This window comes from Periophthalmus magnuspinnatus, chromosome 21 (genome assembly GCF_009829125.3).
Source record: "Periophthalmus magnuspinnatus isolate fPerMag1 chromosome 21, fPerMag1.2.pri, whole genome shotgun sequence".
Classification (NCBI taxonomy): Eukaryota; Metazoa; Chordata; class Actinopteri; order Gobiiformes; family Gobiidae; genus Periophthalmus; species Periophthalmus magnuspinnatus.
In genome coordinates, this window is record NC_047146.1 from 3,737,179 (window position 1) to 3,751,821 (window position 14,643).

The following is a 14,643-nucleotide window of genomic DNA, read 5'->3' on the forward strand; positions in this document are numbered from 1 at the left end:
TTTGTGCTTGGGCCACCATTTTGCCGACTGCAGTGTTGGCTGTTGTGCACTGGATGGCGCTATGGAGTCAGAGTTCAGGGACTTTTTTATTATTCAGTGAAGTTGTGTTTTAAAAGTGTGTTTGATGCTTAAGATTTACGTTTCACCTGGAAAAAAAGAGACGAGTCAACGACAAAAGCAAAAACAAAAACATTTTCAATATTTGACATTTTTTTTAAGCCAGAAACATTGAGAAGTAAAGTTTATTTGCACAGGCGGATTCAGAGAAGCAGACAGGAGCAAGACCGGACCACACCACAAGGGGGCGCTATCTTACGCTTTAATGGAAGAAAATCACATTATCTTCTTGGTTAGTTTTGATTTGTTCTACATCAGCCCACATTTATCTGCAGAGCTCTGAGTGAACGAGCTCTGTGCTGAGGACGCAGCGCCTTTTTAAACCACCAGATGGCGCTTTAGAGAAGGAAATGACACAGACTTTGAGGAGTGACCTACTCAAGAGTTCTGTTTAGATCTGATTTATACAGATTTTATTCCAAACATGATTCAGTCCAAGCGTCTTCAGTGAAACAAGTACTTACACGAGTGAGTCCTGGTCGAGGTCCTGGTCGAGGTCCTGGTCGAGGTCCTGGTCGAGGTCCTGGTCGAGTCCAGTTTAGGTCCAGTCCTAGTTTATTTGAGATACATCCTGGTTATTTCTATAGATAAACAACTGCACCGAAAGTTTAATAGTCCTGGTCTAGTCCTGGTCTAGTCCTGGTCTAGTCCTGGTCTAGTCCTGGTCTAGTCCTGGTCTAGTCCTGGTCTAGTCCTGGTCTAGTCCTGGTCTAGTCCTGGTCTAGTCCTGGTCTAGTCCTGGTCTAGTCCTGGTCTAGTCCTGGTCTAGTCCTAGCATAATCCTCATCTTCTATGGAATAAACATTTACAATGAACATTTAATTCCTGTCCAATCCTCGTCTTGACCAGAATTAGTCCTGGTCTAGATTCTTCCTGGTCCAGTCCCGGTCCAGTCCCGGTCCAGTCCCGGTCCAGTCCCGGTCCAGTCCCGGTCCAGTCTTGGTCTAAATCCTCATTTTCCATGGAATAAGTATTTGCAGTGAACATTTCCTTTTGATCTAGTCCTGGTTTATTCCTCTTTTATTACAGACATGATTTTGTAATGGCTTCTTGAGTTAAACAAATTCTTACACGAGTCCAGTCCCGGCCCAGTCCCGGCCCAGTCCCGGCCCAGTCCCGGCCCAGTCCCCTGTCTGTTTCTCCACATTTGCACCTCCTCCATTTTAACTGTTCACATCATTTTTATTCGGCTTCGAGTCGACGGCCATTTTGTGTGGTCCCTCCTTGATAAAAACATAACGACCCCAAAAAAAAATGAAAAAACCTCCTCCATCTTGTTTCCTTCTGCACCTTTTATCAGTCACTTAATTTAAAATGAGCAGACTGTGTCATCTTAACAAAGTGCGAGAGTGTTCCAAGTTCACGTTTGGTGCGTAGTTTGAAACATTTTCCATGAAGAGGAGACGGATGAGAAAAACACTGGCACTAAACGGTTTGGTGAAGAAAGACAGATTTTGACCCCTGGAGTTCAAATGGCTATCGCTACACGTCAATTAAATCCAAATATTTGTCAAAGGGCTGGGTAATAACTGGCCAAATACAGAATAATTTCAAGTTTTTGTCAAGAATTTCATAATGTCTGAAAAATAAAAGTGAAAAACGTTAAACGGGTCAACCAAAATATTACACAACAACTGAAATATAGAACTTTTCTGTGCCACTTCTGCCCCGAGACAACTTGAGAATGAAGTGGCTGTTCGTGTTCAGGTAGTTTTAGCTTTTTTTTTTATTGTAAATTTAAAAAGACTTGGAAGATAGATTATTTTTAGGTCTGTGTCACGATGCGATGTGATGTTACTCAGGTTATAGAGGTAGAATCTGTTCAATTTGTGGTAAAAAAAAAACAACTTCCTGATCAATTGGGCCAGTTTAGGAGGAGGCATGAGGGCCGCATTTGGCCCCTGGGCCGTAGTTTGGACAGCCCCGTTTTAAACAAAGACTTGGTAATGTCTTTTTTGGTTCAACTAGTGGAAAAAAATAACTTCCTACTGAACTATTATAGTAGATTTGAACCAGATTAAGGTTAACTGAAGTCTAAATATTTCCTCCTTCGTCTCGATTGGGTTTTATTCTGTGTAAAAGCTGCAGAACCTGTAGTTTAAACGTCTACAAACATGTTCTGAAAGTGTTGTTTGAGTTGTTTAAATGTGCTCTTTAAACAGAATCCTACTTTTTAATCACGTATTTCAAATCTAAATTGCAATTATCAGATAAAAAACAACGGTTTAAGGTTAACAGAACACTAAATATTTTCAAATAATATTATCAAAATAGAAAAAAAAAAAATCAGATCTTGTCAAAGCCCAGAAAACAATATATAAATGTCATACGTTTAAATAAATCCAGTGTTTATCGGGTAATTTGGCACGATTCATGAGACGAGATCAGCAGCTGTAATTGTTTTGTGTTTGTTTTTTTTAGATTAATGTAAAACAAAAGTCATTGGTTTTATCACCCAGCCCTGGAGGAAACATTTTTAAGTTGATTTTTGACATAAACCTGTCACGATAATCACAACGACAACAGTGTTTTTTCAGGCGTAAGGATCATCGCGTGTACCTTTTTACTCACTTTTTAGCTGGTTGAATAATTAAACATCTATGGCACATTGAAGACACTAGACTTAACTGTTAAAAGTGTGAAACGTTGGCCTGAAACTGCTGCTTTAAGGTGTTTTAAGGTAAAGTAGTTTCAATGTGGAGCTCAAAAGTCCCATTTCGACGTCTGCTCTGGTTCCTGGTGTAAATTTTCCATCAGTTTTTCCCCAAAGTCTTTTCAAAAAACGCAAATATTGAAAGTTTAAAAAGGCACAACGGCGCTACGTGAGAAGAAACGTCCATAACATGCGAAATTCGAAAGGTTACGTATAATTTAAATCAAGTTTCAGAACAGATCTTGTGTAGAATGATGGGTCTTGTGTTCATTTTCCCAAAGATCCAGAACACAAACTTAAAATAAAACAAAACTTTACGAACGTGCGAGTCTGGTCACTGCTGGTTTAGCCAATCAGAGACAAGCATGGCCCGTCTGTATCAAAACAAACATGGCGGCTTATGAGGGGGAAAAAAAAGGATAAAAAATCTCACAAGGGATTGAAAAAACGTCACAAATTTCTGCAGAATTTATGAGAAAATACTAAACTGACGGATGACCACATTTCACATGCGTCTCTGAAATAAATCTGATTTTTTTACTCGTGTTAGGTTGTGGTTCGAGACACGGTAGAGCGAGGACTAGACTGAATTCCTTTTTTTTTTTTTGGGAAAATCTACAGGGAAAACCATGGAAAATTTACTTCCAGAACCATCATGTTTCTTTTTACCGTATGAATATATCGCACTTTTATTTACCGTGTGAACATATCTGACTTTTATTTCGTTATCGTGACAGGCCTATGTGCCGTGTGTGTTCTGTCCGCCCTCTGCTCGCCGCGGGGGCAGGTTAGCGCAGCAGTGGCGTGTTTCATCTCTTAGCTCGCCGCGGGTCCCTTCCGTTGCTGATGGACACGGAGGAGGATTTGGAGCTGGGGTTTTGGGGCAGTCCTGTCGCCGAGCTCTGGGAGGCGCCGTTGTTCCCGGGAGCGCGTCCGTTCGGGCGGGACGTCCCGAAGCCCCCGGACGCGGCGGGTGGAGGAGCGCCCCCTGTGGAGAAGGACGTCATGGCACCGTTACCTAAAGAGAGAGAAGAGGGTAAGACGGGGATACGAATTTATACAAAGATATGATGCTTTTTGTGTTTTTTAGAGTTAAACTATGATGTTATGTAAATAATTATTTCATACTTAATTTGTTCATGGTAAACTTCATTATTGATCTAATGATGGAAAAAAGAAGAGAGTCAGGGGAGACGGGAGCAGAGAGGAGCAGAGAGGAGCAGAGAGGAGCAGACGGGAGCAGAGAGGAGCAGACGGGAGCAGAGAGGAGCAGAGAGGAGCAGACGGGAGCAGAGAGGAGCAGAGCCAAAGGAGCAGAGCCAAAGGAGCAGAGCCAAAGGAGCAGAGCCAAAGGAGCAGAGCCAAAGGAGCAGAGCCAAAGGAGCAGACGGGAGCGCAGACAGGAGCAGAGCCAAAGGAGCGGAGCCAAAAGAGCGGGGCCAGAGGAGCAGAGCCAGAGGAGCGGGGCCAGAGGAGCAGAGCCAGAGGAGCGGGGCCAGAGGAGCGGGGCCAGAGGAGCGGGGCCAGAGGAGCAGAGCCAGAGGAGCGGGGCCAGAGGAGCGGGGCCAGAGGAGCGGGGCCAGAGGAGCGGGGCCAGAGGAGCGGGGCCAGAGGAGCGGGGCCAGAGGAGCAGGAGCAGACAGGAGCAGACCCAGAGGAGCAGAGACTTACCTGGAGGGGCAGTTGTACCTGAGTTCTGGTTGGGAGGGGAGTTTCCTCTCTGGTTCTGGTTCTGGTTCTGGTCGGGTTTTCCCTGAGACACAGACGTCACTTTAACATCAGTGGAGTTTTAAATGTGACAGATTTTGATCCTCGTGTTAAACTCACAGGTTTGTTCTGCTGGTTGGCCTGGACCAGCAGCTCTGGGTTTGGTTCACTGAAGTTGGGCACCTCAGAATAAACCATACAGAACCTGCACAAAACAGAGAAATAATGACTGATGTTTGTCGGTGCGATTCCAGCTCCCACAGATTAATGCTGTTGTGTCCTTGAGCAACACACTTCACCCACCTCAGCCCCAGTGCTTGTGTGCAACATGAACGACGCATTTAAAATGAAACTAAACGCCAAACTAAGTAAATAATCAAACTATGAAGTAACTAACAGTAGAACATCACCGCACAGAGGGAGAAGTGGTTTAAGACTCACTGCAAAAGTTTGTGTTTTCCCTTTTATGAAATACTTTATATACATGTGTCCCTGCTCCCCACGTTAAGGTACTAAACTAAAGTAAAGTAAAATATTAAGGTACTAAAGTAAAATATTAAGGTACTAATCTAAACTAAAGTAAAGTAAAATGTTAAGGTACTAAAGTAAAGTAAAATATTAAGATACTAAAGTAAAATATTAAGGTACTAAAGTAAAATATTAAGGTACTAAACTAAAGTAAAATATTAAGGGACTAAAGTAAAATATTAAGGTACTAAAGTAAAGTAAAATATTAAGGTACTAAAGTAAAGTAAAATATTAAGGGACTAAAGTAAAGTAAAATATTAAGGTACTAAAGTAAAATATTAAGGTACTAAACTAAAGTAAAATATTAAGGTACTAAAGTAAACTAAAGTAAAATATTAAGGTACTAAAGTAAAGTAAAATATTAAGGGACTAAAGTAAAGTAAAATATTAAGGTACTAAAGTAAAATATTAAGGTACTAAACTAAAGTAAAATATTAAGGTACTAAAGTAAAGTAAAATATTAAGGTACTAAACTAAAGTAAAATATTAAGGTACTAAACTAAACTAAAGTAAAATATTAAGGTACTAAAGTAAAATATTAAGGTACTAAACTAAAACAAAAATAATCCTAAAATATAATCGGGCTGTAACTGATCATTATTTTGCTCAGTTTATTGTAGTGATTATTGTCTCTGTTTATGATTCTGAATAGTCCATGATCACAGAACTTAAGAAATTCAAATCAAAATATGTTTATTATTAATTCACGGGTTTCAGACAAACAGGTCCACGTTTATTATAAATTTGACCTGGATGAAGCAAAATGTAACGTTTCTTGATGCTATTCTGACATGTACAGAGTCATGAAAAGTCTGATTATTCGATTATTATTTCAATTACCGATTGGTGGTGAGTAATTTATAAAATTAGTTTAAGCTTTAAAGTTCCTATATTAAGTCAGATTGACTCTTATGAGCTTTAAGTCGTGTTAAAATGTTGTTCCCTCCTCAAAAACAGACCTGGAGTTGTGTTTTGTTTCATTCACATGTTTGAGTCACACTTTATTATTATTATGTAACATTTCCAAAGCTCAAAACGCTCCAATGTTCCAACTTGTGATGTCATGAAGTGGTAGTTTAAGTGAACAGCTCCTTTTTTCCTTTTTAGTGCAGTAGAATTTACAACTCCAGGGCTGAAATGGTCCAAATGATTCTAGTGAAGTGTTTGTGGAATTTAAAAAATGGTGGAGCACTTCCTGTTTCACCACATGACACCAGGTTGCAGAGGTTTGTGCGTCACGTGTGAAACAAAACACAACTCCAGGGCTGTGTGTTTTAAAGGGCAGATATTACACCGTTTCCTCGTCGTAATCTAAATCCAAAAGTGACTCACTCTCCGATCTTCTGCAGGTCGCCCCCTCGTCCCGTGTACAGTGTGAGACAGCCTTTCCACAAGGACGCGTACCTGGAAAAACACACATTTATTTATCACTCTGAGGTGGTCGGGGCAGTCTGTGCAGCCACGCCTCTGTCAGTCCGTCCCGGGGCGTCTGTGGCTGGAGGCGCCGGGCGAGTCCAGTGGCGTCAAGTGAAAACTAAATAAAATGTTAACCCAAGAGTTTCACATCAATCCACCAAAGAAAAATGTGGCTTTCAGAGTACAAGATCTAAACCAGGTCTATAACAGGACTAAACCAGGTCTAATCTAGGACTAAACCAGGTCTAATCTAGGACTAAACCAGGTCTAATCTAGGACTAAACCAGGTCTATAACAGGACTAAACCAGGTCTAAACCAGGTCTAATCTAGGACTAAACCAGGACTATTCCAGGTCTAATCTAGGACTAAACCAGGACTAAATAAACCAGGTCTAATCTAGGACTAAACCAGGTCTAATCTAGGACTAAACCAGGTCTAATCTAGGACTAAACCAGGACTAATCCAGGTCTCATCTAGGACTAAACCAGGTCTAATCTAGGACTAAACCAGGACTAATCCAGGTCTAATCTAGGACTAAACCAGGTCTAATCCAGGACTAAACCAGGTCTAATCTAGGACTAAACCAGGACTAATCTAGGACTAATCCAGGTCTCATCTAGGACTAAACCAGGTCTAATCTAGGACTAAACCAGGACTATTCCAGGTCTAATCTAGGACTAAACCAGGACTAAACCAGGACTATTCCAGGTCTAATCTAGGACTAAACCAGGTCTAAATAAACCAGGTCTAATCTAGGACTAAACCAGGTCTAATCTAGGACTAAACCAGGACTAAACCAGGTCTAATCCAGGACTAAACCAGGTCTAATCTAGGACTAAACCAGGACTAAACCAGGTCTAAACCAGGACTAAACCAGGACTGAACCAGGTCTAATCTAAAACTAAACCAGGACTATTCCAGGTCTAAACCAGGTCTAATCTAGGACTAAACCAGGACTATTCCAGGTCTAATCTAGGACTAAACCAGGTCTAATCTCGGACTAAACCAGGTCTAATCTAGGACTAAACCAGGACTACATCATTTTCTCTGTAGTTATAAACATGAAATTACCCAGAGGACAAAAATTTGATAAAATTATCTCTAAACTGAAGAGCTGAAGTACGACCTGAAGACCGACCACAGTTTGACAAACACGGCGCTAACTTTAGGACGGACATAAACGCTCTCATTTTTGTTTCACTTTACTTATTTTTATTTACCAAATCCCCCATTACAAGATTATTTATGTTGAATATTTTATTTTTAGGGCCAGGGGACTTTATAAATAAAACTTTACACTCTGACTTAAAGCTGTGCCAAGTAACATTTATGCTTTTATGGTGGAGGGTCTGTCCCGTTCTCGTCTCCATGGAGATGTTTGCCTTGCCTGGAATGTTCCACAGTAGAGATTATGCAGTGGACATCACAACATTTCAGATTTTTTTTTATGAGTAATGACATTTTCTTCTTTTGAAAAGCTCAAAACGTTGAATCTAAAATGTGAAAAAGCTGCTACAGTTTAATAACAAATATAAAAATCTACAACTCTGCTAAATCTTGGATCAGACGCAGCAGAATTGGACCTTTTTCTCCTTAAATAACGTGTCTCTGCGTCTGTGTTTTGAGGAGATGAATTGTTGTGAGCAGAGTTGACGTGTCCTTTATCTCCCTCTATCGTTAGCCAACAAACTAGCGAAGCTCTGTACAGTCACAGCAGCAACAGATAAACTACTATCAGCCTCCATTTTGCTGTAGAGAGATAATTTAATCTTTAAAAAAATGGCTGCACGGACAAAGATTAGGCCAAAAAAAGTCAAAGAAACACATTTGGTCTGTTAAAATGCCTGTAGTTCTGCCTCAGTGCCACTCGGTCACAATGCTGAAGTGTATTTTTCAGATTAAATGATGCCACTGCGTAACTTCTCCTGCATTAAACTTGTGTATACCCATGGAAACAAGGAGCTGAAACCACAAATACAAAAGTTACAGGCAAGATCTGAGGAGAGGCAACCCCACTCACAGTAAGAATTATTGTTTTTCAAGGTGTTTTTGTCAATTAAAAGACCTGTAATTCAATAAATGCAAGGTAGATAAGTTCGATGAAATACTTTGGGACAGTCCAGGGAAAGCGAAAACATTTCCACAGCAGCCTCCAACCAGGAAAGTTACAGTGGAAATGTAATTATGTCAATGTGGACTTGGTGTTTTATGGCACTGGGATACACTTTATTGTCCCCATAAGGAAACGTGTCCTCCGAATTTGACTCGTCCTTCAGTGTCTCTTGGTTAAACCCGTCAGGAGCGGTGAGACCCAGCTCCAGATCTCGAGTTTGTCCTGGTCGGGACTACTTTATCTGGAGGATTTGTACCTGTTGTGCACGTTTTGGGTCGATGGGACAGTATTCTGAATGAACCATTACCCTCTGGTGAGTTTGATGATGTCGCCCGGTTGAATGAGGCTCCCGAGCTCGTCCCAAACGGAAATGGCGATGCTTCCGCTTTTATCCGCCACTTTACAGGAGCGCACCTCGTGTCCGTCTTTAGTTTTGGTCACTCGGCCTGAAGCGGGACAAGAAATACAAGGAAGGAGTTAATACGGCGTGAAAGAAACGGTGTAAAATGTTAGTTTAAACCATCAGTCTTTTACAAACTTTTTACACAACAGAAATAAATCTAACATCAACAGTGCATCTTAATTACAGCAAAACAGTCATTAAAAAAAAAAAAAGGGTGTAACACAAAATAAGCATGAAATATTAAAAAAAAAAAACAATACAACATTTTTCTAACTTCTTTTCCACAGATTAATTTCACTGTTGGGCTGTTTGCAAGAAGATATTATCCAAGAATTACAAAAGTATAAAAACTTGTGAGTCTGTACAGCTCAAATGTGGAAAAACTGTCATATTTCAACAAAAGATGATGCAGCTGAGCCATTTTCTATCCAATAATATATGCACAATTTCATAATAAGCTCATAAATGTAATCTCTGATGATGTAGCCTGCAGTTTGTCCATTACATCTTTGTTTTTGTGATGTAAATAAGAGCTGCTACTCACCTATTTCCAAAACAATGAACACTATATTGAGATTTTTAGATCCGGGCTTCACGTCCTTTATGAGAAATAAGGCCTCGTTTGCGGGGGCTGCCATGTTTCTTTTTAAGATTATAACAGCAGTTCGTGTCTTGTGAAGAGAGAAATGTCCAAGAACCTTCAGCTTTGAGCCAAATTTTAACACTTTCCCCTCACAATGTGCAGGTAAAACTTAACCTCACTGGACCATAGAAAGGTTTAACCACAGTATCACACATCAAAACGAGCGGGCGTCTTGTTAACTTCCTCTTTTAGCGAGACTTCTGTGCCAGTCCAGCTCCATTTTGTGATTTAAGTCCTTATTAGTCTCTTCATTTCCTTTAAAAAAGCGTTGATATCACGTTTGGAGCAGACAATAGCCCAAAATCAGGACTACCTGGCTCAGTAAAACACCTATTTAACAATATAAACGATGATAATTGTGTAATTACTGTTAAACATACGTTTTGCTAGACCTGTGCAGTTACATTCCTGGCAGTTCGGTTTAGTTTGATTGTATTTTCAACGCTAAAAACCGTATTCCTTTTGTGTAGCTTCACTAGCGGCTAACTGCTAACAGACAACTATTATTAGCCGGGCGGTCTTTTAAACAGCTTTTTACAAATATTCCTGCCCCGTGCGGCTTAAACACTGCTTTTCTCCCATAAATGGATAATAATCAGCGAGGTATGTGCTTTAGTAATCGCTCCAAGGCCTAAAACGCTGTAAAAATTGTTTAAAAGTCCATGTCACAGTCTGCACGCTCACACTACAGCACAGAATCTACGTCAGCAGCGTCGCCGGGTCCTTTTATAAGATTTGGACTGTACCATTATGCCCCAGAAAAGAGGGGTGGTCCGCTCGTGTTTGTCGCTTGATTTAAGAATAATATGACTTTTAAGAAGCCATTTTAGTAAGACTTATAAACCAAAAAGATGTATCCAAAAGACTAAAGAACAATAACAGCAGAAATTCCGTGAAATAAAACAGTTTCATGAGAAGTCCGGTCCACGTCAACACCTCGGGGTTAAACTCGCGAGATTACAGCGAACTGAGTGGTAGGTTTTTATAAAATATCATTGTGATTTAATGTTTATGCAAGTGTTACGGACAGATATCATAAATACTAGCCAATATCTTCTTTAAAAGCGTGTTAATTTATTTAGACGACACAAAATCAAAAGGTTAAAACAGTTGATATCAGCGTAAAAGTGAGTACAACCGCTAATATGTGATAATTACAGCGTTTTGGACAATATAGTTTAAATGTTTACTTAAGATTTAGCAGTTAGCTGGGGTTTTGTGGCTTGTCTTTCGTTTTTTGTGAAGGTAAAAAATAAAAAGTTGATCGTCACGAACAGGATTCGAACCTGTGCGGGGATACCCCATTGGATTTCGAGTCCAACGCCTTAACCTCTCGGCCACCGTGACTCCGCAGTACTCACGCGCCCTGACAGCATTTAAATGAACTATGTGTGAAATATCTGCTTTATAAATGATAGAAATGGTAATAATTATGCAGATTAGTGTTAAATAAACCGATTATTAAAGCCGTGCACGTGCGAGGCTCGGAAATAAAGCCTCAATAATTGAATAAAAACACTGAATAAAAACACAGGAGGGCGCAAAAGACCCACAGAGCACGAGGAGTGTTTACGGAAGTCCAGTAAAAATGAAACTAAAACATGAGCATGGACAATAATCAGTCAAAGTAATATTTATGGAAGAATAGATGAGCTGATGAGGAACAGTTTGGGATTCTCTGATGATCTCTGTGTCTGTGAAAGTGAAACTAATCTAGCAAAAAATAAAATAAAGCCAGAATATTTGACATTAACTAAACCCACTAGATAATTATTATAAAGCTAATAGATCTAATTCGTGACATAAATAGATCCAAGGGAGTCAAATTAACCTATTTAATAAGACTTTTTATTTTAATTATCCAGGGCTGGTCCCATGTGGCTCAGAACAATCCTTCATTTTTGTCTTGTTTGCTAAACTTTAGTAAATAATGCTGATAAAATGTATTTACTCAGTTAGAATACAGTAGTAGTAATAGCAGCCTCCTCTTTAGGTTCATTGCTCATTTCTTTGTAACTCACTCATCTGTTTTAAAATAACACGTCTGTTCTTTTTATAATACGGATAATAGCACCGATTACTGTCCAACCCAAGTCATAATTATACTATGACTTCATTTAAACAGGTTCCACGCACATCATGGGATTATTTAGTTGTATTATTTTATTTAAAACCGCCTAAAATAAAATAAATACTTTCAAACATGTGTCTTTTGTTGTTTTATATCATACAGATTAAAATGGTCGTTGTATCAGACGAAGGCGAAGGCAAAGCTCCTGATTTACTGGTTAATCTACGTTCACCTATGACCCAAAAGACAAGATCACAGATAAAAGTGGCTGAAAAGAGTTTCCTCTGCAGGGACACTGGACACTCCCTCAGAGACAGTGTGAGGAGCTCCGTCCCTCCAAAGAGCTCGGAGTGGAGCCGCTGCTCCTCCACGTTTAGAGGAGCAGCTGAGGAGGCTCGGGCATCTGCTGCGGACGCCTCCTGGACGCCTCCCTGGGGAGGTGTTCTGGGCATGTCCCACCGAGAGGACGCCCCGGGGAAGACCCAGGACACGCTGGAGGGACTGTGTCTCTCAGCTGGCCTGGGACGCCTCAGCTGGAGGTGTGTGGAGAGGTAAGTAATAATAAAATGTATCTGTCTGTCTGTCTATCTGTCTATCTATTTATCTATCTATCTATCTATCCATCTGTCTGTCTATCTATCTGTCTATCCATCTATCTGTCTATCTATCTATCTATCTGTCTATCCATCTATCTATCCATCTATCTATCCATCTATCTGTCTATCTATCTATCTGTCTATCTATCTATCTGTCTATCTATCTATCTGTCTGTCTGTCTGTCTGTCTGTCTGTCTATCTATCTGTCTGTCTATCTATCTGTCTATCCATCTATCCATCTGTCTATCCGTCTATCATCCATCCATCCGTTTATATCTATCTTTCCATCCATCCATCTCTAAATCCTTCCGTGTCAATCCAAAAACCCTTCAGTCTTTCTGTTTTAAAAATTCTTTATTGATACTAAAGAAAATAGAAAAGTGAATTCAGAGAAACACGAGCCCAAAACATTTCTAATATTTCTCGTCTTTAATGATAAACGTCTTTGGTCAAATTCGTCTAAAAGTGTGAACCAAACCTGGACTCGTTAGACGAAGATTCTACCATAAAAACAAAACTACTATTTTTTTTTTTATGAATAAACTTTTCATATTTATGCATAAAATGAAACAAACAAAACTATTCACAAAATTTAAGTGAAACCAGAAAAACAGAAGAGACTTAAAATAAAGAAATAAGTGTAAAAACGTGTGGTGATGATTGTAGTTTCATTCTCCCCTTTTATTTTGCATATATTAGTACGTTTACCATCAAATTAAAATGAAATAACAAAATAAAAGACGACACAAAAGCTATTTCCCGTCTGTGGACTAAAAACACATTTATCTACTGTTTAAAATGCATAGATTTCACAATAATTCAGGTTTTATTCACAAAGTACAGCCTGAAAAAGGACAAAACGTTTAAATTCTTACACAGTTTTCAGTTTAGTTCTTGTGCTGCTGGAATATGTCAAAGTTTATATAGTTTTTACATGTTTTTAGGTTTTACAGTGACACGGGTCAAGGCTGAAGGTGCAGAACGGCAGCCACGTGTCGGTCAGTCTGCCCCGGGACAGATGTGGCACAAAGGGTGAGTGTGATGGAGGAGGAGCGGACCAAAAACACTGGTTTAGTCCTGGTTTAGTCCTGGTTTAGTCCCTGGTTTAGTCCTGGTTTAGTCCTGGTTTAGTCCTGGTTTAGTCCTGGTTTAGTCCTGGTTTAGTCCTGGTTTAGTCCTGGTTTAGACCTGTTTTAGTCCTGTTTTAGTCCTAGTTTAGTCCTGTTTTAGACTTGGTTTAGTCCTGGTTTAGTCCTGGTTTAGACCTGGTTTAGTCCTGGTTTAGTCCCTGGTTTAGTCCTGGTTTAGTCCTGGTTTAGTCCTGGTTTAGTCCTGGTTTAGTCCTGGTTTAGACCTGGTTTAGACCTGGTTTAGTCCTGTTTTAGACCTGGTTTAGTCCTGTTTTAGACCTGTTTTAGTCCTGTTTTAGACCTGTTTTAGACCTGTTTTAGTCCTGGTTTAGTCCTGTTTTAGTCCTGGTTTAGTCCTGGGTTAGTCCTGTTTTAGACCTACTTTAGTCCTGTCTTAGTCCTGTTTTAGACCTGTTTTAGTCCTGGTTTAGTCCTGGTTTAGTCCTGGGTTAGTCCTGTTTTAGACCTGGTTTAGTCCTGGTTTAGTCCTGGTTTAGTCCTGGTTTAGTCCTGGTTCAGTCCTGGTTCAGTCCTGGTTCAGTCCTGGTTCAGTCCTGGTTTAGACCTGGTTCAGTCCTGTTTTAGACCTGGTTTAGTCCTGTTTTAGACCTGGTTTAGTCCTGGTTTAGACCTGGTTTAGTCCTGGTTTAGCCCTGGTTTAGTCCTGGTTTAGTCCTGGTGTAGTCCTGGTGTAGTCCTGGTTTAGTCCTGGTTTAGTCCTGGTTTAGTCCTGGTGTAGTCCTGGTGTAGTCCTGGTTTAGACCTTGTTTAGTCCTGGTTTAGTCCTGGTTTAGACCTGGTTTAGTCCTGGTTTAGACTTGGTTTAGTCCTGGTTTAGACTTGGTTTAGTCCTGTTTTAGACCTGGTTTAGTCCTGGTTTAGTCCTGGTTTAGACTTGGTTTAGTCCTGGTTTAGACCTGGTTTAGACCTGGTTTAGACCTGTTTTAGTCCTAGTTTAGTCCTAGTTTAGTCCTGTTTTAGACCTGTTTTAGTCCTGGTTTAGACTTGGTTTAGTCCTGGTTTAGACCTGGTTTAGTCCTGGTTTAGACCTGGTTTAGTCCTGGATTAGTCCTGTTTTAGACCTGGTTTAGTCCTGGTTTAGTCCTGGTTTAGTCCTGGTTTAGACCTGGTTTAGACCTGGTTTAGACCTGGTTTAGACCTGTTTTAGTCCTGGTTTAGTCCTGGTTTAGTCCTGTTTTAGACCTGGTTTAGTCCTGGTTTAGTCCTGGTTTAGTCCTGGTTTAGTCCTGGTTTAGTCCTGGTT

General features: G+C 40.2%; 1 protein-coding gene, 1 long non-coding RNA gene and 1 other non-coding gene across 4 annotated transcripts; all 3 read right to left on the bottom strand.

Moving 5' to 3' along the window:
- nabp1a (nucleic acid binding protein 1a) lies at positions 1-10,282 on the bottom strand. Of its 2 annotated transcripts, none has more exons than XM_055230615.1 (6): positions 9,483-10,282; positions 8,843-8,981; positions 6,338-6,409; positions 4,598-4,682; positions 4,460-4,523; positions 1-3,788 (listed from the first exon to the last, which is right to left on the bottom strand). In XM_055230615.1, the coding sequence occupies exons 1-6, from the start codon at positions 9,574-9,576 to the stop codon at positions 3,580-3,582; spliced, it is 663 nt and encodes a 220-aa protein (XP_055086590.1). In that variant the 5' UTR covers positions 9,577-10,282; the 3' UTR covers positions 1-3,579. The 2 variants fall into 2 exon arrangements, with proteins under 2 accessions (XP_055086590.1, XP_033843354.1); XM_033987463.2 differs by having other exon boundaries at positions 2-3,788; positions 4,442-4,523.
- A 564-nt stretch (positions 10,283-10,846) lies between these two features.
- trnas-cga (transfer RNA serine (anticodon CGA)) lies at positions 10,847-10,928 on the bottom strand. Its single transcript has one exon. It is a non-coding gene; the product is annotated as a tRNA-Ser (tRNA).
- A 2,387-nt stretch (positions 10,929-13,315) lies between these two features.
- On the bottom strand, positions 13,316-14,339 carry LOC129457291 (uncharacterized). The gene is made up of 3 exons (XR_008649177.1): positions 14,319-14,339; positions 13,482-13,735; positions 13,316-13,371 (listed from the first exon to the last, which is right to left on the bottom strand). It is a non-coding gene; the product is annotated as an uncharacterized LOC129457291 (long non-coding RNA).
- Between the last annotated feature and the right edge of the window lie 304 nt (positions 14,340-14,643).

Coding starts and splice junctions, on each gene's coding strand:
- nabp1a (XM_033987463.2), bottom strand. CDS start 9,576: ATGGCAGCCCCCGCAAACGAGGCCTTATTTCTCATAAAGGACGTGAAG. Junction 4,683..6,337: donor GACCTGCAGAAGATCGGAGA/GTGAGTCACTTT, acceptor TGTTTTGTGCAG/GTTCTGTATGGTTTATTCTG. Junction 3,789..4,441: donor AGGTACAACTGCCCCTCCAG/GTAAGTCTCTGC, acceptor CTCTCTCTTTAG/GTAACGGTGCCATGACGTCC.